The sequence below is a fragment of the Lissotriton vulgaris genome, chromosome 9 (genome assembly GCF_964263255.1).
Source record: "Lissotriton vulgaris chromosome 9, aLisVul1.2, whole genome shotgun sequence".
In the NCBI taxonomy this organism is placed as follows: Eukaryota; Metazoa; Chordata; class Amphibia; order Caudata; family Salamandridae; genus Lissotriton; species Lissotriton vulgaris.
In genome coordinates this window covers 878,583,158-878,609,701 of record NC_141697.1, presented here as the reverse complement: position 1 = coordinate 878,609,701, position 26,544 = coordinate 878,583,158, and the positions used below count along the sequence as shown (strand labels likewise).

The window sequence follows — 26,544 nt, the reverse complement described above, 5'->3', positions numbered from 1 at the left end:
TGCAGGTCGAGATTCTGCTCGGTGAGGCAGAGGACATCTTGTTGGAGCCGGTGTATGTCCCCGGCGGTCTCCAAGTCGTGGTCTTCGAGGGTCGCAACTCTGTCACCAATGGCGTCGACGTCCCTCCTCGCCTCCCTGAGATCCGAGGCCAGCTGCGACCGCAGCTCCTGCATGTCCTCCTTTATGGCCGTGAAGAGCTCCCGCATGAAAGCTTTGGTGGCCGGGGCTTCGTTGTCGTCCGGTGCCGAGGGCTTATCCGTCGCCGCTGTTGCTCGCAACGGCGAGCTTTTCTGCGTGCCCTCCTTCAAGGCCTTCTCCTTCTTCTTCGTCCTGTTGGCCGCCATGATGTTGCTGCTCCCCTCGCACACCAGGGGCAAAGCACTCCTGTCATCGCTAGCACCAAGAGGGCTGCACTCATGGGCTATGTTGCGCGGGGCCCCCACCGCACACCCACCTCGGGGCCCCCGTAAGGCACGGGCCGTGCTGCCCCACTGTCTCCTCCGAATCGAGGGCCTCTCGTTGTAGACCCCCGGGGCGGGTTCCTCCGGGTGGGCTCCTCAGTGTTCAGTAGTGCCCAGACCCGGACCGGGGGGGGGGGGGGGGGAGGCGTAGTGGTGGGCCCGAGCGCAGGCCCAGAGGGAGCGCCGCTGTACCTCCAGTCCGCCTGCGGCTCCCGCGTTCCCCACTGCTCCACGGCAGGCCCGGGTAAGGGGGGAGGGAGGCCCAACTCCGCAGCGTAGTAGGCCGTCAAGATCGTTGCGGGTCCAGGCCGAGGACACTCCCAGCCGGTCCGCCGTCACAATGCCCACTGCCTCCGAGCCTCCCGAAGGCTTCCGCGGCAGACCGTGCGCTGCAGGCCCCGCCAGGCCCGACTCCAGTGCGATCAATCACTGGTGATACAGGGGGCAGCGCGGGAGCCGTCCTCGCTGCCGCAACCGCTCCTCCTGCAGATGGGTGCACCCCAATGCCCAGCCCGGGTCCCCGCACAGCCGAAGCTCTCCTGGGTCTCGCCCGCTGGTTGCGTGGGACGCGTCAGCAATGGCATCCGGCGTGAAGCGCCACGGTGCTAGGCCTCGGCGCCGGGGCCCCCAGTAACCGCCCGCCGGCGGAGAGGTCCAGACGCTCCGGGCTCAGCTCCCGGTCTCGCCGCCGTGAGGCACCACGTCCGGCCCTGTGGACCTATCACCGCCAAACTGCACCAGCACCTTCCAGGCAGTGTCCGGATGGCCCGTAGCTGCCTCCGGGTGCAGGTAGGGACCTCTGCAAAGCTGTAGGGAAAGTGGCGACGGAGGGACCGAAAAAGACATCTCAATCCGCCGCCATCTTGGCCACGTGGCCACGTCCGCTTTGGCCTTTTTAAATTCTTAATTTATTGAAGGTAATTATTGTATACTTACTACTCTGAGGAAGGTCTTGCTGTTTGAGCCACACTATTAAGGGTGCACCTCAGATTATTATCAGAAATTGCTTTACTTTTTTGGGTTAGATTGAGTGGGTCTTTTGCATGCTCAGACGCAGCACTCCTTGAGACTGCCAACACCCATAGCTAGGCTATCCTGTTTTAGGTTTAAAACCATAATGACTGATAAAACCACATCGGAATCAAATGACTCACATCAGTTTAAATATATAAATCCTGACCTGATAACTAACTAACCGTTCTCAATTAGTCTCCCTGCAGCCTTTTGTCTCCAGTGAGAAGCCGCTGAACTGCGGTGTCCCACAGGGCTCCGCACTTAGCCCTCTACTTTTTAATGTTTATCTATCCCCCCTAGCTGAAGTAGTTGAAGCCTGCGGAGCGCGTTGGATCTCCTACGCTGACGACACCCAGTCAGGGACCACTCTGAAGCTAATTTCTCTAATTTTCGTTGCTGCCTGCGCAACATCTCTTCCTGGATAGCCCTCAACACCCTCAAACTTAATTTGGATAGAACAGAGGTGCTATTCTTTAACCAACCTAGCCCTCTCCTTCTTCCCTTTTGGTTGTCTCTAGAACTGTCCCCACCTCTTGAACCTGTGACGTTGGCTAGGAACCTTGGGGTCAGATTCAACAGCGAACTTTCATGTAAAAATCAAATTGACCAAGTATTTGCAGCCTGTTTTGGAAAATCCACATGATCCAAAAAATATTCCCCTTCCTTCCTCAGGACTCACGCCGGACCATTATTCACCCACTTATCACCTCCCATTTAGACTACGCAAATAGCATGTATGCATGGGCTCCTGCCTACCTGATCAGATGCTCACAGGCGGTCCAGACACGGCAGTCAGGTTGTTGTACAATATCGCTTACCGACACTCCATCTCCCCCTACCTGAAGAAGCTACACTGGCTCCCAGTGGCTAAACGCATCCAATTTAAATCAATGATCTTAGTCTTTAGAGCAACACTGAATACAGGCCCTGCCTATCTTAGAGCTCGACCCATCCTGGCCCAATCTAACCGATCTCCACCTACGACTCCTCTCCCCCCCCGCCCCCTTTCGACATGCTAGAATGGGTAGAATTGGCGGCAGAGCCTTTGCGGTGGTTGCCGCCAAAATCTGGAATAGCCAGCCCCAGGCTTTACGACTGACTAACTCAGAATCCATTTTCTGCCGAGACCTCAAGACTTGGCTCTTCTCCAGCGACTAAATCCACTGAGTCCACTCCTTCCTTTGCTTGTCCAAGCGCCGGGACACCTCCGTTGGGGCTAGCTGCGCACTATATAAGCTCCTAAAATAAATAAATAAACAAACACACCAACATCCACAAATTAAAATGGCATTCAAAGAAAGGAAACTGAGGCAGAATGAGCCATTTTTTTTATTATTGCTGAAGTACCCTACACAATGTAAGTTTTTAAAAAATGTTTTAAACAAGATAGCAGCAGCAACGACTGTTATAATATTGTGCTTGAGTTTTGTTGTTGAGGGATGCCACTAAAATATTGTTGTTTCTTATTTTATGTCCTCCAAGTTTGTGTGCAGGGTTTAGAAGCATGTTTTATGTCTCATCTAATTATTTAATACACTGTAGAGAATCTGGGACTACTTAAATCATAATTGATTTTTGACACTGTTTAATCCTTTCACTGGTTGGTGAAATGGCTGGCTCACAAGAGTTTTGGCCAGTATGTACTATCATGTTTGCCAACAGATAGAGAATGGGTAAAACCCTTTGATACACTAGCTCCCATTTGTAAAAGCCAGTATTGATATCAGATCAACTTGCAAACACCCCAGGATTTATACATTGAATGCAAGGTATAGTGATTTGTACCCCTACACATGGGGTAGTGATGAAACTTTCCACATACAAAGACCATTCATAACTTCAAGGTGCTCCATTGTTATGTGTAATACCTTTAGCTAATCCTGGCTTTTTATACTACTTCACTTTACCACTGGCATTTTGAGTATATAGTTACAATCTTAACAGCAAAATTTCAAGTCCTACAATATAATGTGATGTCTTTTAAAATGTCAGGAGATACTCAAAGTGAGACATTTGCTATGGGGACACTTGGCAGCTATGAATGTCCACTCAACAGCAGCCCCGACTTAATGTATTCCAGAAAGGGTGCAGAAAAGCAGTGGCGAGCATGCTGAAAGCTTCAAGTTTAGGGTGCTTTAGAATGCAGGGCTACGGATTGGTGTAATTCAGAATTGTAAAGGTTTCACAAGATATTATGCTTTTGGCAGAAGTTGACCACCCCTACATTGTAATAATATTCAGTAATGAGTAGATGAATAATTTCCACCCCAACAGTGTCCAGGGAATTGTCTTTTAAAACAGTATAGCACTCTTTTTAAATCCATAATAGTCACGTAAATCAGGCAGACTCCTGACCGAGTGATTGTGAGAGGTAATACGATGAGAGTGCAATAAACATACTTTCTATGTTAAAATAATAAAACAGAAGTCCGATGGGAAGACACTACATACCCTGTATTACTCCTTCTTTCAATTAAATGTGTGCGTTTTCAGCATTCACTGCAAAAAAACATGTTTTGTAAACACTGGAAAAAACACAGGATTAGGCAGCTGAATAACCATTGATTTTAAAAAATTGTAAAAAGCACCGCTGAAATCCACCAAAAATAAACAATGAAAACAGGACTCCCTTGCAATCTGATTACCTGTACCAGTCTGATCAGATATTGCTTGGATCTTTTTACTGTTCCTGAAAATTCTTTAAATTCCATGGACTAGTTAATCCAAACAAATCTGCATTGAGTACTGTTAATGCTGTGAGCATCGTTAGTAATGTCATTTTCTCTCCTAAATCTCTTTCAGAAAAATGGCAGAAGTTCACATCATTGGGCAGATAGTTGGAGCCAGTGGTTTCCCCCAGCACAGTTTGTTCTGTAAATGGGGCATTCACACAGGTCAGTCCAGTTTGGTTTCTTTTTTAAAATATTTAAAGCATCATTGGTGTTACTTTTCAAATATATTTGCTGGTTTATTTTTAAATCGTTATTGTTAGAACTGTCAATCTTAAGGTGGTCTTCCTCAAAACTTTTTGCCTACTTACCTCCTCTTTTTGCTGTTTGTTTTTGTTAGCCTTAGGACTCTGAGCACTTTACCACTGCTGATCAGTGCTTAAGTGCATGTGCTTCTCTCCTAAACATGGTGACATTGGTGTACACATGATTGACATTTTAGTTTACTTATAAGTCCCTTGGTAAGTGGTATACCATATTCCTAGGACCTCTAATCTATATGCTACTATTGGGCCTGCAGCACTGGTTGTGTCACCCACATAAGTAGCCTTTCAAACCTGTCTCAGGCCTGCCATTGCAAGGCCTGTGTGCAGTATTCTGCCAGTTCGACTTGACATCTAATACCACTTTCCAAGCCTTAAACATACCTTTTTATTGCACACGAGTCACCCCTGAGGTAGGCCCTAAGTAACACTAAGGGCAGAGTACTGTGTAAGTAAAAGGTAGAACATGTACTTGTTAGTTTTACCTGTCCTGTTAGAGTCAAACAGCTAGATTCGTTTTTCAATACTGTGAGGCCTACTCCTCTCATAAGCTAGCATTTGGAATTCCTTAATACACTTTTAAGCTGTAATTCCCGATTAGAAAGAAGTAGTTGCATCATGTCTTTGCAATGGTCTATGTGCCTTGCAGTCTGTCTCCAGTACACGTCTGGAATGGGTGACAGCTACACTTTGTGCATTCCCTCTAGACAGCCACGAACACAGAAAGGCGTGTGTGACTGAGAACTCATCTACATTGTGATATCTCCCCCTCCCTCTTCCTGCCCAGGAAGAGCTAACACACCTGAATAGGCAGTGTCCTGTGTCCCACACAAAGGTCGGATTTAACTCCCCCCCCCCCCCCCCCCCCCCCACCCCTTACAGATATCCTGGTAGACAGGAATGGAATGAAAACGGACCTGTGCACTTCAAGGGCCTGCTTTAAAGTCATCCCGGATTCAAAGGCACAACTGGGTATAAGTGTTGGGGCTCTGACCCTACCAAGACAGTACACTACTGAACCTGTGAAGAACTCTGCCAGGAGGAAAGACTGCTGTGCCACAAGGATTGCCACCTTGACTGACTGCTGCTCTGAAGCAACTGCTTTCTGCTTTGTGGGGCTACCCTGCGCCTGCTGATCTCTCCCGAGCTGAGGACAAAGACTGGGCCCATCTCACTTTAACCCAGAGAGACTCCAAAGGCTTGGTGGCCTGCCTCCTGTTTCTATAGTCTCAAGGCCATCAAATACTTCCTACACCTCTGCTGATGCTGTTGGACTCTGCCATCTGTGAGTCCTACCCTGCCCGAGGCGCTAATCCGGTCCTGGGCCTTGAGGGTAGGTTCTGCAGCTGTTTTGCTTTAGAATTGAAGCAGTGATGATCAGAACCCATACAGTGCCCTTCAATGCCAACACCGTGCCGATCTAAGGACATCCTTGCATGACTTGACACCTACGCGGGACTCGACTGTTTGTCGACGTAGCGCCTGTATCGTAAGGTATTCGACACAGAACCAGACTGAGAGGCTGGACATCGAAACATTTCCCCACTTAGTGAGTCTGAACGGACTCATCGACTCTTTGATGCCAATACTTGCTCCATCCAAGGTACTTTTTCAGCGGGCCCTGTGTGGGGTCTTGAAGCTGGCCTGCCCTCCATGACGGTCGGCCTAGACTTTGAATTTTCCCCAGCCCATCGTGACCTCAAGAAACCTCTAAGCGCTATTTAACTATAAGCACTACTGATTTATTCTTCAAAAAGTCATACCGCCGGTTATACTTAGTGTGTGTGTGTGTGGGTGTGCGTTGCGTTGCAAATTGCCCCTTTAGATAAACCTGACAATCTGTGCTCACCCACTGGGAGCTTGTCACAAAGCAATCTTTTTAGTGTGTCTAGCATACCCTGACTAGGTTTGTGGTCCCTACTTTGGCAGGGGGCATACATCTGCCAACTAGAGAAGCGGGCAGGGAGCAAGATTTTCTAGTTTTTATATTTAGATTTTTTCCCAATGATCTCTTGATGCAAGGATTACCTATGGCAATTTGTCTGAACCTCAGTACATACAGTAACCATCTGTCTGAGTTGAGCTATAATTTGTATTGTTAATCCCTTGGCCATTTGTGGGGTGAAGTCTTCTGTATTTTGTCCCTTCCTTTCAGGCTTCCGTTGGGAATCTCTGTTTGCTAAAACCAAGCCTGTTTGTCTTTGTTCTGATCGATCTGTAGAGGTTTACCCAGAATGTGCCCCTTTTCACTGGATGTAAAAGACTACCTATTTATAAAGTATGGCAAATGTCTTTTTAACTGCGGCATTATGAACTCAAGCTTTGATATTGTTGCCGCTTGAGTATACTAAACGTTGTTGCCTCTCACTGGGAGGTAGCTAGCTGAGCCTATCGTAAAATACCTGCAATTGCCTTTTTTTCTGTAACTCCACGATGTAGGGCTATGGTTCCTTGCCTACCTCAACTAGACCTAGACATTGACAGGTCATGCCCATTAAGTTTATGATGCATCTTATCATGTCTTTCTTGGACATTGTCTTTATGGTTTGCTTCAGGCTTTATTATATCAATTTTCCCTGATGATATTCCAGATTATAGAAATGAATAATGCCTACCACGCTTTTCAAAGTCTCTGATAAATGCTGTTTCTTGCTGACTGTATTTTTACTTTATTTCCTTCCAGTGTCTGTCACTGAGATTAGATTAGCGATAAACCTGATCTAGTTCTTTGCTGGGCGAGACCACAGATGCTTGCTTTATTTGTGACTCCAGTCTTTGGTAGTCCATACATGTTTCCAGGTTGGCTAATGCTGTACAGTTCTGTATGTTCTATATACCCTTTCAGAAGAGTCTTTAATGTTAGGAAGATTTCCTGTTGAGGTGTCCTAGGATAAGATTTCAGCCCCAAACAGATGATTACCAACTTGGCCTGACAGATATATTCTAGCTATTGGACTATATTTCCAGATTGAGATAAGAATCCAATGATTTCCTTTGCTGCTGTTTTGGCCTTCTCTGAAATTTTACACTGCACCTGGGTGGAATTATTGGTATTATCCATGCTTTAAGTTAATAGGAGCTCTTCAATACCTTTGTTGGATGAGACCGCTGATCTTTTTGCACAGGAGACATAATGGGGATTGAAAGCATTGTGAGAGGTAAGTGAGAAGAGTAGAAAACTCTTTTGCTTAGTATAATAAAGAGAAACAAGGCATATTCAAAAATAAGATATGGGAAAAGGCTTTCTATTGGTTAGTAATCAGGTGGACTGGATTACTTTAAGGAATGGATCTATCTCTGTGTATGGTAAGTTAATCAAAGTTTGTCCTTTTTTGTTTGGTGTTTGGAAGTCGGAAAAATAAAATTGCAACTCACTAAAAGCAAAATAACAGCACTTATGTCAGAAAGGAAGCAGATTCCAAAACAGAAATGGCCAATATTGCTATAAAAAGACTCCCAGAGATCCAGGCTAAAACCAGTTTGGATAAAAAGCCTTGCTCCCAGTGATTTTCTTCTGTGCGGTTAGACAGGCTAGGGGTCAAAAAAACGAACGTTAGTTGGCGCTGGTTTGCAGTTGGCTCCCTCTTACCTGGATTTGAATCTGATCTTGTCCCCCTGATAGATGTTGGAGGAGAAGGTCATGCATTCTATTGATGTGCCAAAACCTCCTGCTGGTTTGTTACCAGTTTGTAAAGTTAAGGCAAATGCTTAGTTTTTTTGACAGTCATAGAAAAAAGGTGATGAAGAGGTATTTGACAAAATTTTCATCTATTTGACTTCCCAGGCTTGGAAAGCTCCATTCAGGGCATCCTCTTAAGAGGCCATCTTGCCTTCATGGAGCCATAAAATGGTTGACACTTAGGAGCCTATTCCGATGTGGCCCGGAAAGGATCAGACCGATCATCTGAGCCTTCTGTGCCACATCATAATCTGCCCCTGGGTTTACTTTCCGACCTCCGCATTACAATGCTGGCAGTCGGAAACGTAACTGGACGGTCATTCCAGCTGGCTTCCGATGGGCTCAAGAAACCCGTGGGCCAGTTGAAATTGGCTCGTAATCCCAAAGGGCACACCTTTCCACCCTTGGGATTACGATGCACGGTTTCCGGCATGGTTTACCATGCTGGCCTGCCCGACATGGAAATCATGACGAAAAGCATGTTTGGGAGCCCGAGCAAGGCTCCCTTGTGTGTGTGGCCTCTGGTTGGGTGGCAATAGGTGCCCCCCGTGCATATTAATACATGTATGTTTTTGCACCCAGTTAAAGTATTTACTCTAGGAAGCGGCCAACGATTGAATGTGCCATTAAATTCCTTTCCTTTCCATCAAAATAATTTTTCTTCCTTTTACTGTAGTTGCTAAAAATTAAGGCTCTTGTTTAGAATTTGCTGGAGCATGACATGGTCCAAAAAGTGATGCCATAGAGTGCCATTATTAATGCATCTGTAATATAACCAACTGGACATCTTCCACTCCAGCCCTCCTTATGAGTGGCTCGATAAATGGGCCATTTTGACACCACCTCTGTAGATGGCGATAACTGGGGTACTGATAACTTTTGGCGGAGTGGTGAGGAAAATTGACCCACTACAAGTTGGACCCTGAGTGTCCATTTAGTAATGTGGATTTACCAGTAAGTTGGTAATACGGGCTCTGATTCCTTTAGTAATTCCTTATTTTGGGCCGGACCTTCACCTGGTGACTTTAGCTGCTAAAATCTTGGCGTGAAAGTTCAGAGATTTGTTGTGTTTCCAGAGAACTCATCATTCCATTGGAGTTGATCATTGTGGTTACTGCCCCCATCGGACTTTACAGGCCACTTGTGGCATATGTCTCAAATCCACAAAATTGCTAAGGCCTTCATTTTACGTCCCCGGCACAATTTATGTATCTGTCCACTTGTCCAGCATGTATTTACCGGTTAGTCAATCATTCCTTTGCAGGGGCGGCCTTAGGCATGTGCAAGCTCTGCACCTGCACAGGACCGCCACGCCAATATATATCCTTCATATAGTAAATGTTAGATCTGAGGGTCTCTAGTTGGCAGAGGTAGGTACCGCTGTCCAAATAGGGACCCTTGCTTCTAGTCAGGGCAAGGAGGAAACCGTCTGAGATAACCCCTGCTCACCCTCTAGGTAGCTTGGCATGAGCAGTCAAGGCTAATCAGAAGGCAAGGTGTAAAGTATTTGTATCAACCCTCACAGTAACACAGTGAAAACACCCCAAACTGACTCCACAACAGTTTAGAAAAATAAAGGTATTTAATCTAAACTACACAAGACCAAAACGACAAAAATCCAACATACACAGTTCAAGAATATGGTTTCAAAAGAGTTCTTAAGGTTGCGATAAAAGTTCTTTAGGTTGCGATAAAATAATCCACAGTTGCGTCACGTTTCAGACATAGTACCTTTAGTTGCGACAACGTTCCAAAAGCAGAAGCTGGTCCGGTAGAATACAAGCGATGCGTTGCTCCTGAGACCCCGGGGAGACATTTGCGACAGCCCCGCTGCAGCAGCAGGCGTGTTGCGACGAATCCGGTCTGTATGGAGAGGAAGGCCACTTGTATGGATTCCGGTGCATAGGTTCCGTAGGAAGTTTGTTCTCGCAAAGGCACGATGCGACGATCTTTGGAGTTGCGACGATCTCCGGTGTGACGATGCGCGGACCAGCGGTGATCTTCTCTCTCGCAGCTCCTCGATGCGATGACTTCGGCGATGACTCTCGCAGCGACGTGATGCGGTCCGCAAGCAGGCGGTTCGGCGATCTCCCCCAGCAACAACTGGCTCTGCGTTGACACTCGCAGCGATGTTAGACTTCCCGCACCGATCGGGTGCGTCCCGCAAACGAAGGATGCAACGGCTCTGACAGCGGCAACAGGCGCTGCGACGATCTCGACCTTCGTAGCGGCGGGAATTTCCTCGCACTGTCGGGGATGCGCTCCGCAGCGAGCGATGCGATAACTTTTCTGTAGCAAAGTCTCTCAAGCTTAGTTTCCAGCTTCCCAACACAGGTACGACTTCCAGAGGCACCACACATGGGCCAAGCACTCCAGGAAGGACAGAACTCTCTCTGTGGAGCTCAGGGGAAGCTGGGGATGAAGTCCTTTTGTTCCTGGGACTTCAGGGAGCCAGCTCTTCTCGGGCTCTTGGAGATTCCTTCAAGCAAGGGGACACAGCACAAAGCAAAGTCCTTCCACTCTCCTTGGCAGCAAAGCAACAGCAGGGCAATCCAGCAGAGCAACAGCTGGACAATCTTCCTTCTTCAGTTTCAGCTTTCTCCTTGGCAGAGGTTCTTTCTTGATTCAAGGATGATTTAGTTTTCTGTTGTCAGGGGTCCTGTACTTATACCCCTAAATGTTTTTGTTCTCTTTGTGCAAGTGGGCCCTGAGCTTGGTATGAACCAGTTCTGGGTGTTTCTTGAGCACTTTGTTTTCCTGGCTTCTTCTTTCCTTTCAGAGTGAGGGGCAGGGTCGTCAGCCGCCCAGCAGGAGGTGGAGCCAGCATTGTGGAAGGCAGGCACAGCCCTATTCAGGCCCAGGTTCTATCTCCTCCCACCACTCAAGTTGCAAATGCAGTCATTCAGCCTAGGGCTGACTCAGCCAGCCTCCTGGGGAATCCCCAGCCCCTGTCACTCTCAAACCAGACAGTCAATACACAAACAGGACAAGGCACACAGAAGGGTCAGACAAGAGAACAGCAACTTTCTAAAAGTGCTGTTCTCAAACACAGGATTTAAAAACAACCTTTCCTGAAAGATGTGTTAGTAAATTCTGAGTTAAGGGATACTAGACTCTTATGTCCTATCTTGTTCCTATGGGAAGAAATGCTGGTAGCCACTGTAGCCAGCATCCCCCATGTTAACCTATGGAGCAAGATAGCCTTACAATGGTGAAAAACGAAAATGGCTGTAATTCACTACCAGAGCATGTCACCTGCACCAGTACGTGCTCTACCTTTCGCATACACTGCACCCTGCCAAGGGAGGTACCTTGGGCCTTCCATAGGGGTGACCAATGTGCACAAAAAGGGAAGGGTTAGGCCTGGTCAGTGGGGACACTGACCAGGAGGACATGGCAGTTCACAGACTGCACACAGGCATTGCGGTGGCAGGCCTGAGACACCATTTTAGGGCTACTCATGTGGGTGGCACAATCAGTGTTGCAGGCCCACTAGTAGCATTTGTCATCACCAGCCCTGGCACACCCAGTGCACTTTACCAGGGACTTCTTGGTGATACAAATATGCCAGTCATGTTTATCCAATCATAATAACAATTTACACCGGGAGCACTTACACTCTGGCACTGATCAGCAGTGGCAGAGTGTCCAAAGCATCTAAACCAGCAAAGACGAAATCCAGCACAGCATCAAAAATACAGGAGGTAGAGGCCAAAAAGACAGGGGAAACCACGCCAAAGATGCTAGGTCTAACAATAATCCTCTGAGGATGGATACATATTTGCGTGGCAGCCCCTGGCAGGGATTTGGCGGCCTCCGGCTCTGTTCCACTTCCAAAAGCCCTGACCCTCCCCCCCCCCCCCCCCCCCACCCCCCTTCCGAGGCCCCCTACCTGCGCTCCCTGCCCAGGGCCGCCATGAGCCTAAAGCCACCCCTGTCCTTTGTCATCCAGTCATCAATGCATGTAGGTCTGTTGGCCTATGTGCAGATTTGTATGTCTTTTCATTTTTGCAAAAGACTCAGTTTGGATGTTGATCTGAGCACATGAGGGTGTTGGTGTGGTTGATCTGAGCACATGAGGATGTTGGTGTGGTTGATCTGAGCACATGAGGGTGTTGGTGTGCGTGTGTGCGCAAATGCCCTATGTCATGTGTCCTGATGTGTTTCAGGCCTGCATGTCAGTTGTTGAGGTTGCCTAGCATGCCCTCGTCCGCTTATGCACAATCTAAATGTATGAATGGTTTACCTCTGCATGTGCCATATAAAATATAGGCACGCGTTTTGACAGTGTATCATGCATGCTAACATTTTAAGGCGGAAAGTAGGACATTATACAAAGAAAATTGGGGGAATGTAATTTCCCCATGACGTGTAATGAAGCAGGTGCAATTTTAGGCGGGAGATCGCTCAAATAAAAGCATATTTTTGCTTCAAAAATCGCGAATCTCCCTTCTGAATCGGGTCTGTTGGCATGTATGATGTATGTTTGCTTTTGGCGCGAAGGTGATATTTCCTGCTCTCGCCTCAGGTGGCGTTGAATCGGGTCTGTTGGCATGTATGATGTATGTTAGCTTCTAGCGAGCTGGTGATGTTTCCTGTTCTCTCCTCAGGTGGCGCATGGAAGCTGTTATCCGGCATGGGAGAAGGGCAGACCCAGGTGGATAACCCCCAGAACCAGGAGATGGCGTTCTGGTCGCATCCCATCGATATTCACTACGCAACCAAAGGCCTCCAGGGTAAGAAGTGAAGGAGTGGGCCTGTCAGTACTGCTTAGGAACACGTCTCGGGAGGCGGAAGGTGGCATTTGTTTCTGCAAACGTAACGAAACAAAACAAGCCATTTCTTCTCTCTACACTGGCGCTTGTGAATGAGATTTATGCGCGCGGTGCATTGGGACCTGCACGCTGTTGCAATAGCTCATTCTGCCGTCGAGGGTAGGAGATATTTTTTATAAGGGAAAACTCGGGCGCGTTTTGGGTTTTAGCCACCTTGACGCCATTTTGTGATATCATTGTCCACACAGGTGTTTTTATTTTGAAAAAAGTGTCCCAACTTCCCAGTCACCCTATTTCCAATAATACAAAGCAATATAATACACACTGGTGTACTTGTCTGGTGCACAGGGATTGCATGGTTTAAGTTCCAGCCCCAACATTAAGACTGAATATGCCGAAACAAATATTGTTTGTTGAAATGTGATTTCCCTTTGGATTTTTGACTTTAATGTGGTTTTCTGGCTAAACGTGATAATGCAACCGGATGGGGATAACAAGAAACATCATTCAATGAAATTACGAATGTACTAGAGAAATAGAGAGACTGTGCTATTGCATTATTAGTTATTACACAGGCTTATTGGGTTCCTGAAGTAGGCCCTGTGAATAACAAACGTTTGAAATTCAGTCCATAAAATAGTAATTCGACATGGAATTTCTCGTTTCCACGCGGAACATTTATAATAGGAGGCATTTGTCAAATTTGGTAATTACCTGCCTATCTTGCCTGCTGATATACTTGTAATCTGAGCCATAGTATTGAGAACATTTGCGCTGAAGAGGCAGTTCTTTCGTTAAAAGTAGTGCTAATGTTCCATTTTTCATTCTCACTGCACTATACTATACTAAGACATCCAAAAACTCACTATTGCTTATTTTGTCGTTCAGCTACATTGGTGCATCAGTAGTGGCTATTTATGTAATTTAGCATGGCCAAACCATGTGATAAGTTTAGAGCCAGGACACGCATTGTGCAACTCTGGGCAAATTACATTTATGCGGTCTTGTCTACAAATCCTATTTACGCATGCTCTCACTGAAGACTTGCTATGTCCATGGTGCTCCCATCTGCCTTCTACTCTCTCCAATTGTAAAGCCTGGCTTCTCGCTGGAGGTGACCTTTAATCCTCCAAAATTGTTTTTGGAGGAGGTGGGAGACTTGGGAAATACACAAATGTGCTGTCGAGCATTCTGTTGAACTTTGAACCACCCACGCTCACAATGATTTTTACTGGTTTTTCGTCTTCAACCCTCTGCTCAGTACACTTTTGCCTGTGTACTGTACCTGCCTCACTTTTTGGACAAATCGCTACTCTCTACCCCTCATGCTCGTATAATCCAGAGCGACCCGTTAATTCCCCCCTTCACCCTGCCTCACCGCTCTTACTTGCGCGGGCGGCTCCTGCATATACTCAATCAAGCCGTCCATCCAAATCTTATTCAATATCTTCTAGTGGCATTTGTTCATCTGTCATTAATGTTTTATACTTCACATCATAGTTTGCCATTTGGGAGAAGCACACAGCGGCATACAGAATATCGCTATGATCCTTTGAATAAACGAGGTACTGTATGTTCTTTGTAATGAAGACCTCTATTTTATTGCTCCAATGTAGTGCTGCAAGACTCTGTAAATGTTTTTATTTATTACCATGGTAGTAGTATAAAGAGCTTTCCGAGACCTATAGGCCACCCCCAGAGCACTGTTTTGGCAGAATATATTTACTTCATATTTTATTTAAGTTTGAGTGCAACGGGGGAATGAGTGTCCTCATCTCACATTCTTCAGCAGTCACTCCCATTTTGTGGAGTTCAGTTGTGGGTAATCCAGAACACTTCAGTTTTAAGGCTTTTTCTGAAGCACCCAGTAATTTGAGTCTACCTTTTAGATTTTGGTTCAGTTCATACCACAGGTTGAAGACTTAGACTTCCTGGGCCCTACCACCTTGCTTCATTTGTTCAAATGCTAATTGATTAGTCAGATGTGCTTTAGCGGCGCACAGCTTGCATTGTGGCCCATAATGGCCTGTTAGTTTCTTTAGGTGGTGTTGCACTTTGCTCCAGCAGCCCTTTTATGTGGCACATATCACTTTTAACTTCATACCTTCATCCACAAGAAGAAAACCGAGGACTTTTAGTGCTCCGTCTGTTTTCATGTTTTCTGTACATCAATTCCCATTCTGATCTGATCTTGAGGCTTTACATTCTCTTGTGGAGTTATTTATATGTCTTGTGCCAATATTACAACAGTTAAATCATACTATTACCAGGATTCTTACCAGTTCTACCCTGTGGTCCGTTTTTTGGAGAGGTTAAACTGAGTTGGGATAGTTGCAGATCTAGTTGGGTTTACTTTCAGATAAGGTGTCTTATACCACACCCAACTTGGGAAGCCTGTCGAGGACAAATTCGCCTGGTTTTCTGCTCTAATTGACTGGAACTGTTGTGACTCTATTCATTCCCTACATTTTTCTGTGCCGTTTTAGACAAAGATCACAGCTAGTTTGTTTTCTCTTTCAACCAACGAAACCTATGATCCAGGCATTGGTGATGTTGACCTGTTTTTATTTGCTGTTTTCTAAGTGGATGTGGCCTTGGGTCTGGTCTGAATCAATGTTTTGTTTTTTCTTGTATAGGTCTAAGACCTATGTTAAGGGCTCACATAGAAGTTGAACAACAGAATGGAGAGGCGTGACCCCTGTGACACTCCATGTCTAAATGCATGATGATGATTCCAAAAATCATTCCTGCACTTGCTGAGTGCAGTCAGAGAGGAATAATCTGATTTACTTCATGTCAGATCAATTGACTCCCAAGCCATTAAATAAGTGTCCTACGGAATTTGTGTAGAGGCGGCTCAGTGGTCAAGGATTGGAATACCTTCTTTCCATAGACAAGAACCGGAAATCAGAATTTCCCCTCTGATAAATTAGCCAGGATTGATTCAGTGCTACTTAGACCAGAACGTTAATTAATGGTCATTCAGTGTATAATTCAGTGCCTCTTATTCTTGGAGTTGGCTTGAGGCCTTATTTCTGAGGTTTTACAGAGGTAGTTAAGGTCGGTTTTTGACCAGAGGTTAGCAAGTACCTTAGGATAACCTTTTCTTTTCAACTGTGTCAAGCTTTTGCTGCTGTTTTGAGGAGTGAAGCGTAGTTGAACAATTTATTTCAATTGCTGAAACCCAAGTTTAGTCATGTTGGAAAATTCTGTTTTTTGTGCCATTGACAACATCTCTTACGTCGTCATTTGAGAAGTTGCTGTGAAAAAGGAATGAAGCAGTGGTGCATTAGCAGGTGGGTAAGTAGAAGGTAATGCGTTACTGTGGGTTTGGATTTTTTAGGGGCTTTAAAATCATAAGGAGTGTTTTCTAATCGTGTCTTGAGATGAAATTGTTTTTTTCAGACATCTAGCGTCTTTATCTCCTGATACATGTTCACTTTCTAGTCTTACAATAGATGTTTCTCTGTCTTCCATGTTTTTGTACCGTTGCCTTCTAAGGTTACAGTTAGTGCCTTTCATTTAGTTAACTCCATATTGTACCAATTGCTTCTGTATTATATTCCTATGTTAATTTTTTTCAATGTCGTAGCAGGGCAAGACGATCCACTGTGGTTGATGGTTGATATTTGAGGTTTCCTAGTAGCAGGGCTTCTTTAGACTACTCAACACTTAGGGGCCGATTACGATGAGGGCCGGAAAGGCTCCGACTGTCGGACTGAGCCTTTCCGGGCCGCATCTGTTTAATTTCTGACCACCGCATTACAATGCTGGAGGTCAGAAATGTAACCAGCTGGATTCTGACGGGCTCAAGGAGCCCATCGGCCAGTTGGAGGCTGGCCTGTAATCCCGAAGGGTGGCCTTTCCGTCCTTGGGATTATGATACTCGTTCTCATGCAGGCTTTCCATGTCAGGCTTTCCAACATGGAAAGTCTGTTGGAAAGCGAGTATGGGGGTCCCTAGCAGGTCCCCCTTACCTTGGCGGCCTTCAGTTGGATGCCGAGGGGGCACCTATGGTGCCCACCTGTCAATCCCTCCACCCTGTGGCAGGCACCTTGAAGTGCCTGCCATGGGGTGCAGGGATTTACACCACCTCCTATTTCCCTTTGGGAGCATGTATTACGGTCGTAACACATGCTCCCATAGGGAAATGTCGGAATGCGACCGCGCAGTGTTTGGAGCTTCCTAATCAGGTAGTCCGAATCGCCGATCGGAACAGCATCCGCCTGACATTGTAATAGACCATTTACTGTTTACAATGCTTGACAAACGTGGGTTGAAGTGACTGGTTTTCTGCTTTAGGCTTGGTTATTAGGTTTTGAGAGGTAGAGATGAACTGAGCAAGTGGTCTAACTAGGACTATGGTTGAATAATAACTAAAGGGGAGTTAGAGGATGGATAACCTGGTGAACGTCATCCAAGATCCAGATAAAAGAATCATTAATAAACTGTACTCTAGACAGAGGGAACGTTGGAAACCATAAACCTTATCCATTTCTTGGTGTTCTATTTATTTATTAAGACAGTGTGTTTGCATACACAATTATATGCATAATGCTTTCTCTAAAAGGAGAATGGACCAGGACCCTCTCTGGGGTGACCAGCTTCATCATCTGGCCCACTTCTCCCCTTCAAGAGATTTACATGTAATGTAGGTTGTCTTCATGACAGAATTTGTGCTCTTAAAATGCAGTACCTTGTTACTGGTAATTAAGTTTTTTGTTTTTTTTTAAAAAAATTTTTTTTAAGTGAGGGCTCTAGCACTATGCCCAGAGTTCCTTAAACATATAGGAGGTTAGGGGAACTAAACCGAAATGGACCAAATTATCTCATGGTTATTTTACTCCATTCTGTCATGGGACTTTTGTCACTTAAGGTATGGGTCGGTGTCTGTGTGAAGTGCCTTCTTGCCTGATAGAGCCTGACTTTACCATGAATTGAAATGCAAAAGCATGGAGCACCTCCATTGGTGTTGCAGATTTCTGGGTCCAATAAGTGAATAGAGTGAGGGGCTGAGCACATCAAGAGTGCTCACAAACCAGCTGCAACTGTTTTTTCCCCTCACCCTGAAGCCAGACAAAGGGTTTCACTGTATAAGAAGGGGCTGTGTCCCCTTACAATTTGTTCTCTTCTTGATCCTATCTAGAGGGGGGCTGCTGCTGTGGCTGGGCGCCAGGAGGACCGCCACTTGGACTGCTTCCCTGCCTGGAGGCCCAGTGAGCTGGCTCTGGGCGCAGCCTTGCCCCCCCACCTCTTGGAGGACTTTTGCTGTACTTGTGGGCGTCTAAGCGCCTGGGAGCACTTTATTTGCTATTCTAGCGCCTGGGAGTGCTTTTCTTTGCACCTATAGCGCCTGGAAGCGCAGCATCGTCTCTAAGCGCCTGGGAGCGCTTTACCCTTGCAGCCGGTGCCCACCCGGCATTTTCCCCCGCAAGTTGGTCGGTGCCAAGCGGCGCGGGTGCCACCCTGCTCATTGCCGCACTTTCCACAGCCGGTGCCAACCCGGCATTGCTCCAGAGATTGCCACGACCTGGACGGGAGCTCACCCCGTTTATTGTCCACTCGAGGGAGCCTACCCCTCGGTTCATTTATCCCCCAGCCTACTGTGCCTAGAAGAGCTGCTGCGCTGCCCGCGGCGACCCGGACGTATTGTCTCCCAAACCGGAAGCGGACGGGAGCCCACCCCGCGCTCCGGTGGAAGGAAGAGGACGTCGGACCAGGAAGCAGGAGCAGCGAGAGCCTACACCACGCTCCTGCGTGGACAGAGAAGTGCCGCCGTCCGCCTGGCTCCCAGAGTGCCGAGAGAGCCCTGCGGGAGGAAGCAGAAGACCGGCGGGAGCACAGAGGAGCAGCCGGTGAGTGGAGGCGTGGGTCCGTTCCCTGAGAGGAGGGCGTCTGGGCACATTGCCGGTGCCCGCCCCTCCCCTCTAATGCGTGGGGCGCTGGTGGTCATAGAGGTCCCGGGAGGGCCCGGGCAGAGTCCTCGAGCGGCCCCAAGAGACAGCGGGCCGCTCCCACGGTGTCTCCGCTCCCCCAGCGAGGCCGCATTCTTGTTTGGCCCACGAGGGCCCCGGGGGCACTTTTGTTGGTTTCCGAGCCCTGAGGGGCTCAGTGGCATTTCTTTGAGCCCCGAGGCTCTGAAGGGCAATTCCACCTTTAGAGTCTCCCGAGCGGGACTCCAACGATACCTGGGGCATTGTTGATTTTGAGCCCAGAGAGGCTCAAGGGGGCATATTTGTTTTACGAGCCCTGGAAGGCTCTGGAGTGCCATTTTGTGATTGAGAGCCCAGAGAGGCTCCAGGCATTCCTTAAGTTGCAAGCCCAGAGAGGCTCGTGGGGGCATTTCTTTGTTTAGAGCCCAGAGAGGCTCTTGTGGGCCATATTCATTTCTTGAGCCCAGCGAGGCTCCAAGGGGGCCAGTCCTTTGTTTAGGGTCCAGAGGGGCTCAGGGGACAGTCAGTGGCGCAGAGCCTGCGAGGCTCCAACGTGTGGCCCCCATCCTTGCTCTACAGCTGCCCAGCACTTAGTGGGCAGCTGCTACGTTTAGGCCCCCCTGACATTGGGACACAGGGCGTCCTAGCCCCAACCAGGCCAGAGGGCTTAGGGACAGTCACAGATGGTGACTTATGTGAGTTTGGCGCAATTGTTCTTTCTACACCTCTGAATGTGTTGGTTATACATCATGTGTTCTCCTGTGCTGCACCTCTGAATGTGTTGATTATGCGTCATGTGCCTTGTTCTTACACCGCTGAATGTATGTTTATGCATCATGTGTTTCCTTCCCTACACCTCTGAATGTGTTGTGATGCATCATGTGTAATGTGCCTATACCCCTACATGTATTGTGATACTTGGGTGGTTGTTCTTGCTATTACAGGTGGTGCTAGTGAGGTCCTGGTTCCCAGCGTAATATTCTCCTAAGGTGGTTATGGTTGCGTAGGTGGTACTTACCTGTTACCAGTGATTACTGGGTGTGTGCTTTATGTTCTATTTTGTGCTACAGTGATTTATTTTCTATGTTCGAAGTGCTAATTCTACCCAGTACTAAGTTCGAAAAGTGCCTATTCCTGACAGTGGTCCATGTGGCCCTGTCTTGTACATATCCCCTGTAAATTTTGCCCGTGCCTGTTGGCACATTGTAAAGTGTGTGTTCTTATCTAATGTGTTTTGGTATAATACAAAGGCTATTTTTATATATAACCTTGTGTGGAGTTTCCTTTGTGGTGGGCCTTGGGTTTTGTTGCTGGGTGTGCGCGCAAACACTTAACCTACATAGCCTCCAAGTTTAGCCTTGCTGCTCGCGCCACGTTACCTAGAGGGTGAGCAGGGGTTATCTTGGCCTGTAACTCCCTTGCCCTGACTTAGGAGTGGTGGTCTCTAACTGACTTTGGCGCAAGCCCTGGCCAGCCAGGGATCCCATTTCTAACACTGGGTTATTCTACAGACTTCTTTTAGGGTCTTTTTTTCCCATAACTGAATTTGTGACTTAGGTTTAAATAATACAGATATGTGTATTCCTTTGCCAAGAATATCCTGGAAAATATTAGCTGCACTGTGGGGACCATTCTTGTTCCTGTACTCCGAAAAGGGACTGTTGCTTGGTTTTGTCTCAAAATGTAGTCTAACCATGGCAGGGCTTTCATTGGGGCATGTGTGCCTAACAATGAATTGGGGAGGTTGTAAAGATATTTTGATACAGAAATGTGACCATGAATCTAGAATCAACCTCCCTGAATTCCCTCCGTATCCCCTCATTTTATGTCAAATGTTATAACTTTTTGTAATCTGCGTTCTCGTGTAGCCAAGTCACCTGTAGTAAATGTCCCAGTCTGGCATTCCTAGCAGACTGCTACACGGATGTAGACATTCTTTGGGCTATCTCCGAGCGACACAGTGCAGTACCTGGGTTAAAGAAACCAATCACACCGGATATTTAGTAAGAGTCAATGAAGACCATTAGGCCTGAGTTTTTGTGTTCTCTGTAGGATGACAGGCAGCTCTGCTGTCTATGGTCTTGCACATTACAGCTATATAACCTGAGCGATAGTTCAGCTGTCACATCTGACCTTTTAAGTTCTATGTAGAAAGCTGGATAGAAAGCACTGCTCACTTCTGTGCTGTTACATGATGTGCAAACTCTTCTGGGACTGTTGTGCCACCTAAACCTTGAACTCGTACGATCTATGTAAACTTAGCAGATAGTGGTGCTACTAAGGCCACTTAAAGGATAACTCTGGTGTGTGCTTGTGAGGAGTGCGAATCCACCAAATGCTTTCTGTAGTCTAATTCCTAGCAGACTTGTCTAAGCCGAGGGGCATTTCTTTATGGTGAATTCAAGTCCTAAATCAGCTGCTAAACCCTGGAATGAGGGTTCTATAGGGGTACCTTCGCTGTCTAAAGCCATAGCTTGCATGTTTATCTAACCTCCGAGGTGATTTTGCGTAGACATTCTGGGTCTGTAATTTCAGTTTATTCCATTTTGGGCTAGGGGTACATTTCTAACGCCCCGGCTCCACCCGGCGACCCCATTCCTCTTTCCCTCATTGCGTCCTGTCAACCCTTCCCTACTTCAAACAATGGCACTTGCTAAATCTCTAAAATATAAAAATTTTCAGGACACGCTGGAATATTACAAACCGCATCATGGACTGTTTGTCACGGATGAGTAGCCACGTGTCTAAGTGAGCACGCACACTGTCTCAGACTGCCGGAGTGGCAGCAGCCTCCCCTGATTGCGCACTCTGAGTAATTTGTATTATTATTACACGGACTGTCACACACTCGGGATGGGCGGCAACAAATAGCTGGAAAACAACAACGCTTACTGTTCTTGAGTTTTGAATGATCCGACTCAGCCAGATATCGCTGTATGACTAGCACATCGGCGGTGACTCTTCTCGTGGCATCTGGCTCACCTCAGGCCACGAGAGAAGTTCGAGCCACTCCAGGGCAATCCTATCAATCTAGGCTGCAGTGGCGGCTGTCATCCGCCGGGATTTCTAATCTGCTGGTGTCGCGGCCGCTGCAACCCAGTGACTGTCAGACTTGACTCCTCACCGATTACCTGCGCCTTCCAATACCTGTACAGCACTCTCCCTCTTAAACGGCACCAATGAATTCACCGGCTGGCGGCCATTATTGGGCTCCCTACTGCAGAGAGAGTGGGCACGCTAGTGCGAGCAGCAGCGCTGCAAACCAAGCATGGCCGCGTGCCGCAAACACTCAAGACGCAAACTCCATGCTCTCTGGCACAGGACGTGACGTCTCCCGTAGCGCCACAGCCACGTTTTTTTTGTGTCATACAGACAATCCTGTCTGACTGGACCCCAGCTGTGACGTCGGCAGGTGGTCTGATTGACTCAGCGCCCCGGGAAATGAATGAAAAAGATACATTGTATCTAAATCCAATGTGCAGGCTGCCAGCCTTTTATCACCTGCGAGTGCCCCAAGTGCCGGCTAGGTTAGCGCGCACCGGCAGTGCACTGCCAGAGCTGCCACACACACTTTGCAGCTTTTCAGTGACAGCTGAGACATGCATTAACTATGCGTGACAATGTATTTCAGTGCGGTGATGCGGTGCACCACACGGAAATGCGTTAGTATCACGCCTGATGCGTGATACTTGGCAGGATTGAACGGGGCTCCCTTCGTTGGTCTTGAGGTTCCCTAGCACAAATATTACCTGGTTACCAAAGGGGCTAGTAACTAGATGTGACCGAAGATAAATCATTCTCCCCCAGTTACTTGCCTGTTTTGCATATTATGGAAATGCGTGTTTGAGAGTCTGTTTTGTATGTGTTAGAAGAAGACTTTTAAAGTAGCAACTTCTGTCCTTTGTGGATAGTGTATATGTGCTTCTTTGTCTCCAAAGGAAAAGCCTGCATTTTAAGGAGATATGTTAAATAATTCCTTGCGCTGAGCAGAGGATCTTGGGTAAGTCTGCCAGTCCCTGCTCCTTTCAGTTCATTATGCGAGTTAGAGGAGTGGATGGAGGCCTTTTGTAGCTGAACGGGAAAATGTGTTTCATTTTTTTCTACTGATCAGGAGCGTAGTTGAGATTAATGATTGGAATTTGGCTGGTGCGGTGGCCCTTGTGGTTTCAGAGACTGATCATATCAGACAATTGGAAGCAATTCTTGTCTGCAGCTTGAGGGAAGAACTATGTTTAAATGTGTTCTATTCAGGGAGGAAATGAAGAGCAAAGTGCAAGCATTACAGAAGGGCTAAGAACAAGAAATAACCTTTCCATGTAAGAAGATGGTATATATTTTTTAATTATTAAAGTCTTATTGTTCAGTTCGCCATTAAAACAATATAGTGTTCTATATATTGTATCAGTATGTTGGTGCAGACTACGAAAAAATTCTTTGTGACATTATAGTTGAAATATATAAACCACTAGCAGCCCGTCCCGACGTTGTCCGGGTATGAATTGCTGCCGGCCAGTAGTATATTGTTTTGTAGGATTTCGTTTTGATAGCATTTCTTATCTGTGACAGGCCTGTGAAAGGCTCCGATTCACAGTGCACTGCTGATGCACTTAAGAGTGCGTGTTCAGTAGTGTGTGAACTCGAGTTTCCCTACTTTATTATTCCTTGCAATATTATATAGCCCAAACTCGACAACATGGCATAAGCACAATTTACATTACAGAAGAACACATTCATTTGTGGTAGGCACGGGGAGGCAAAACTATTTGCCTGGAATCACAGGATGTTGAGCTGATGCCGAGATTCGAACGGAGCTCCCCAGCTGTAAAGTTCGCAATTCTAGAACTTGTGGCCGGAGGTGTGTCTAAAAGTGTATGTCGGTGCTGGCCATCAATGAGAGAGGCATGTGCATTTTTCAAATGGGTGGTGAAAAAATATGAGTATGTTGCTGGAGATGTGGGCCGCTGTGCCACCAATGTACTTACCGGGGGAGGGTAAACACCCATTATTCCGCAACTTTCTTTCCGCATACCATCACTCCGCATACTTTCATTACGAAAGTACCATGACTCCGCAATGCCATTATAACGCATTGCATTACATTTTATATGCTTTTACCACGCATACATTTACAACCAAATTCGTTGTAAATGCATGAATGGTAAAAGCATGTTTTTTAAAATGTTTGGATAAGGTAAGTATGGGTATAGGGGTATATGTTTTGGGGTACTGAGGTATATGTTTTGGGGTGTTTGGGTATTTTAAGGGCTGAGATATAGTTTTGGGTTATGGGATACAGGGGTAGTTTTAGGGTTAGGTATGGGTTTTGGGGTACAGGGGTATTTTTAGGGTTCAGGGCTAGGTTTGGGTTTTAGGGTATAGGGGTATTCTTAGGGTTATGGGGTAGGTTTGGGTTTTGGGGTACAGGGGTATTTTAAGGGTTCAGGGCTAGGTTTGGGTTTTGTGGTACAGGGGTATTTTAGGGTTCAGGGGTAGGTTTGGGTTTTGGGGTACAAGGATATTTTTAGGGTTCAGGGCTAGGTTTGGGTTTTGGGGTACAGGGGTATTAGGGTTCAGGGGTAGGTTTGGGTTTTGGGGTACCGGGGTATTTTAAGGGTTCAGGGCTAGGTTTGGGTTTTGGGGTACAGGGGTATTTTAAGGGTTCAGGGCTAGGTTTGGGTTTTGGGGTACAGGGGTATTTTTAGGGTTCAGGGCTAGGTTTGGGTTTTGGGGTACAGTGGTATTTTTAGGGTTCAGGGCTAGGTTTGGGGGTACAGGGGAATTTTTTAGGGTTCAGGGGTAGGTTTGGGTTTTAAGGTACAGGGGTATTTATAGGGTTCAGGGCTAGGTTTGGGTTTTGAGGTACAGGGGTATTTTTAGGGTTTAGGGATAGGTTAGGGTTTTGGGGTACAGGGTATATTTATAGGGTTAAGATGGGTTAGTGTTTAAGGGTGTTGGGGTATTTTAAGGAGTAAGGGTGTGTTGTGATTATGGGTTGCAGTGGTATTTAAAGGGAGCAGGGTGGGATTAGCACACAATATGAGACATGGCATGTAGGGCGGAACGTACCACACGCCCCCAGCGTTTGTCACGCCCCCAGCACACGCCCACAACGCAGACACGACCACAAGGGACTACTTTGCTGGCACGGTTCTTTTAGCTTTTAAATGTATATGGTGGGCGTCTGCATAGCCTATGTCCTTCTGCTGCAACTGCCCTTTCCAACGCTGTATTGGTTGTTGTGATTGGTGCTGTGGTTCCTGAGATTACCCGCCTCAAAGGTTTGGGCTCTCTCTTTATTATATTAGTATGGACTTGGCGTTATCTTCACCACTATAGTCCACCACAAATCCTAGCTTAATTTCCTTGTTTGATTGAGGATGCCTTATCAATCCAGTTCCAGTGGTAAACTCTGCATATTTCAGCTTTTATTTAAATTTTTTAAGTTTTAGTTTTTAATTTTTTTTTAAATCTTGTAACGTAAAAAAATATATTCATCTTCACATAACCTTCACAACCACCATTGTGGTGAAACTGCTCAATCCTTTTTTTTTTTTCTTCCCCCCCTAAAATAATCTGCAGAGTGACGAGTAACCGCCAACACTTTTGACTGTTGAAATATTGAATTATTTTAATATTGTTTCCTTACACAAGAGTGACCGCCAACACATGTTTTTCACTCCTTGAGTCGCGCAGGCCTGGGGCTTTTTCGAGGGTGTAGAAGTGTTTCCATATTCGAAATTGCAAACTTAAATAAAAAAATACAGATATTATAAAATAAAATGTCGCTATTTCTTTACCAAGTCCGTTAAAATGTACTTTTCGTGTACTTTCTTGACGCAGTTTTAGCTCAAGCAAGATAGGTCAGCCGTGTGCACCTCTAACTGCAAACGTGAAAACAGAAATCATACAGGAAAGAAAACTGCACTGTAGTCTTTGGAGTGGGAAGCTCAGCACATGAATTCACACTTGCAAGAGATAGATATAGTGGTAGGCCCATGTAATTCATTTAAAGTATATGTGCATAAGCTCAGATTGTTGTCAGGAATGTGGGAATAGAATGTGTATATATTTACCCTTAAAGTGGATATGTGGAAGGTATAATATTATCATAGGTCGTCAATATGTGTGGGGTGACCATAGGTCCAGAGAAAAGGAAATAGTGGATTATTATGTTAGTCATGGCAAAACAAAGGTCGTTGTAAAGAGAGCAAGAGTTAATAATGGAGTAACTGAGGTGAGTGGGAAGCGAGTAGCAGATCCGAAGGAACATGATCGAATTAGCAGGTGGGTTGGAGTCGCCAGATAATGGCGAGTCATGTGAGAACCGGTGGGGTGACATCTGTCTCCATGCGGTGGAAAAGGTCCAATCTGAACTTAAATAATTGTTAGAAAAACAGAACAAGAGCTTTGCATGGCATGCAAAAATTGTACATGTGGTTGTTGTACACGGGTTATATTCAGGGCTTTAAGAAATCTGGAGAGGAGAGCACAATAAGTTACACAGTTGTGTTTGCTAGTAAGGGGCGTGAAAGGGTAATAAGGGGGTTGTAGGTCTATAAATATATCTCGAGGTAGTACCTTAATTGCTTCTTCTCTCAGGGGAGCTCTCCAGTTAGGAAGTTAAGATGATTCATAAAGTCTTGTCCAGTCTGTTCAGTGATGCTAGAGCATATCACTCACTTATTCAGGC

At 46.4% G+C, this 26,544-nt stretch overlaps 1 protein-coding gene across 1 annotated transcript in view; it reads left to right on the top strand.

Moving 5' to 3' along the window:
- The window catches only part of B9D2 (B9 domain containing 2), a 108,633-nt gene that overhangs the window by 37,565 nt on the left and 44,524 nt on the right, over positions 1 to 26,544 (top strand). Inside the window, exons 2-3 of the mRNA XM_086938627.1 lie at positions 4,278 to 4,369; positions 12,757 to 12,882. Coding sequence (XP_086794753.1) covers positions 4,282 to 4,369; positions 12,757 to 12,882 — 214 coding nt within the window. The 5' untranslated portion in view covers positions 4,278 to 4,281. The remainder of the gene's footprint in view (positions 1 to 4,277; positions 4,370 to 12,756; positions 12,883 to 26,544) is intronic.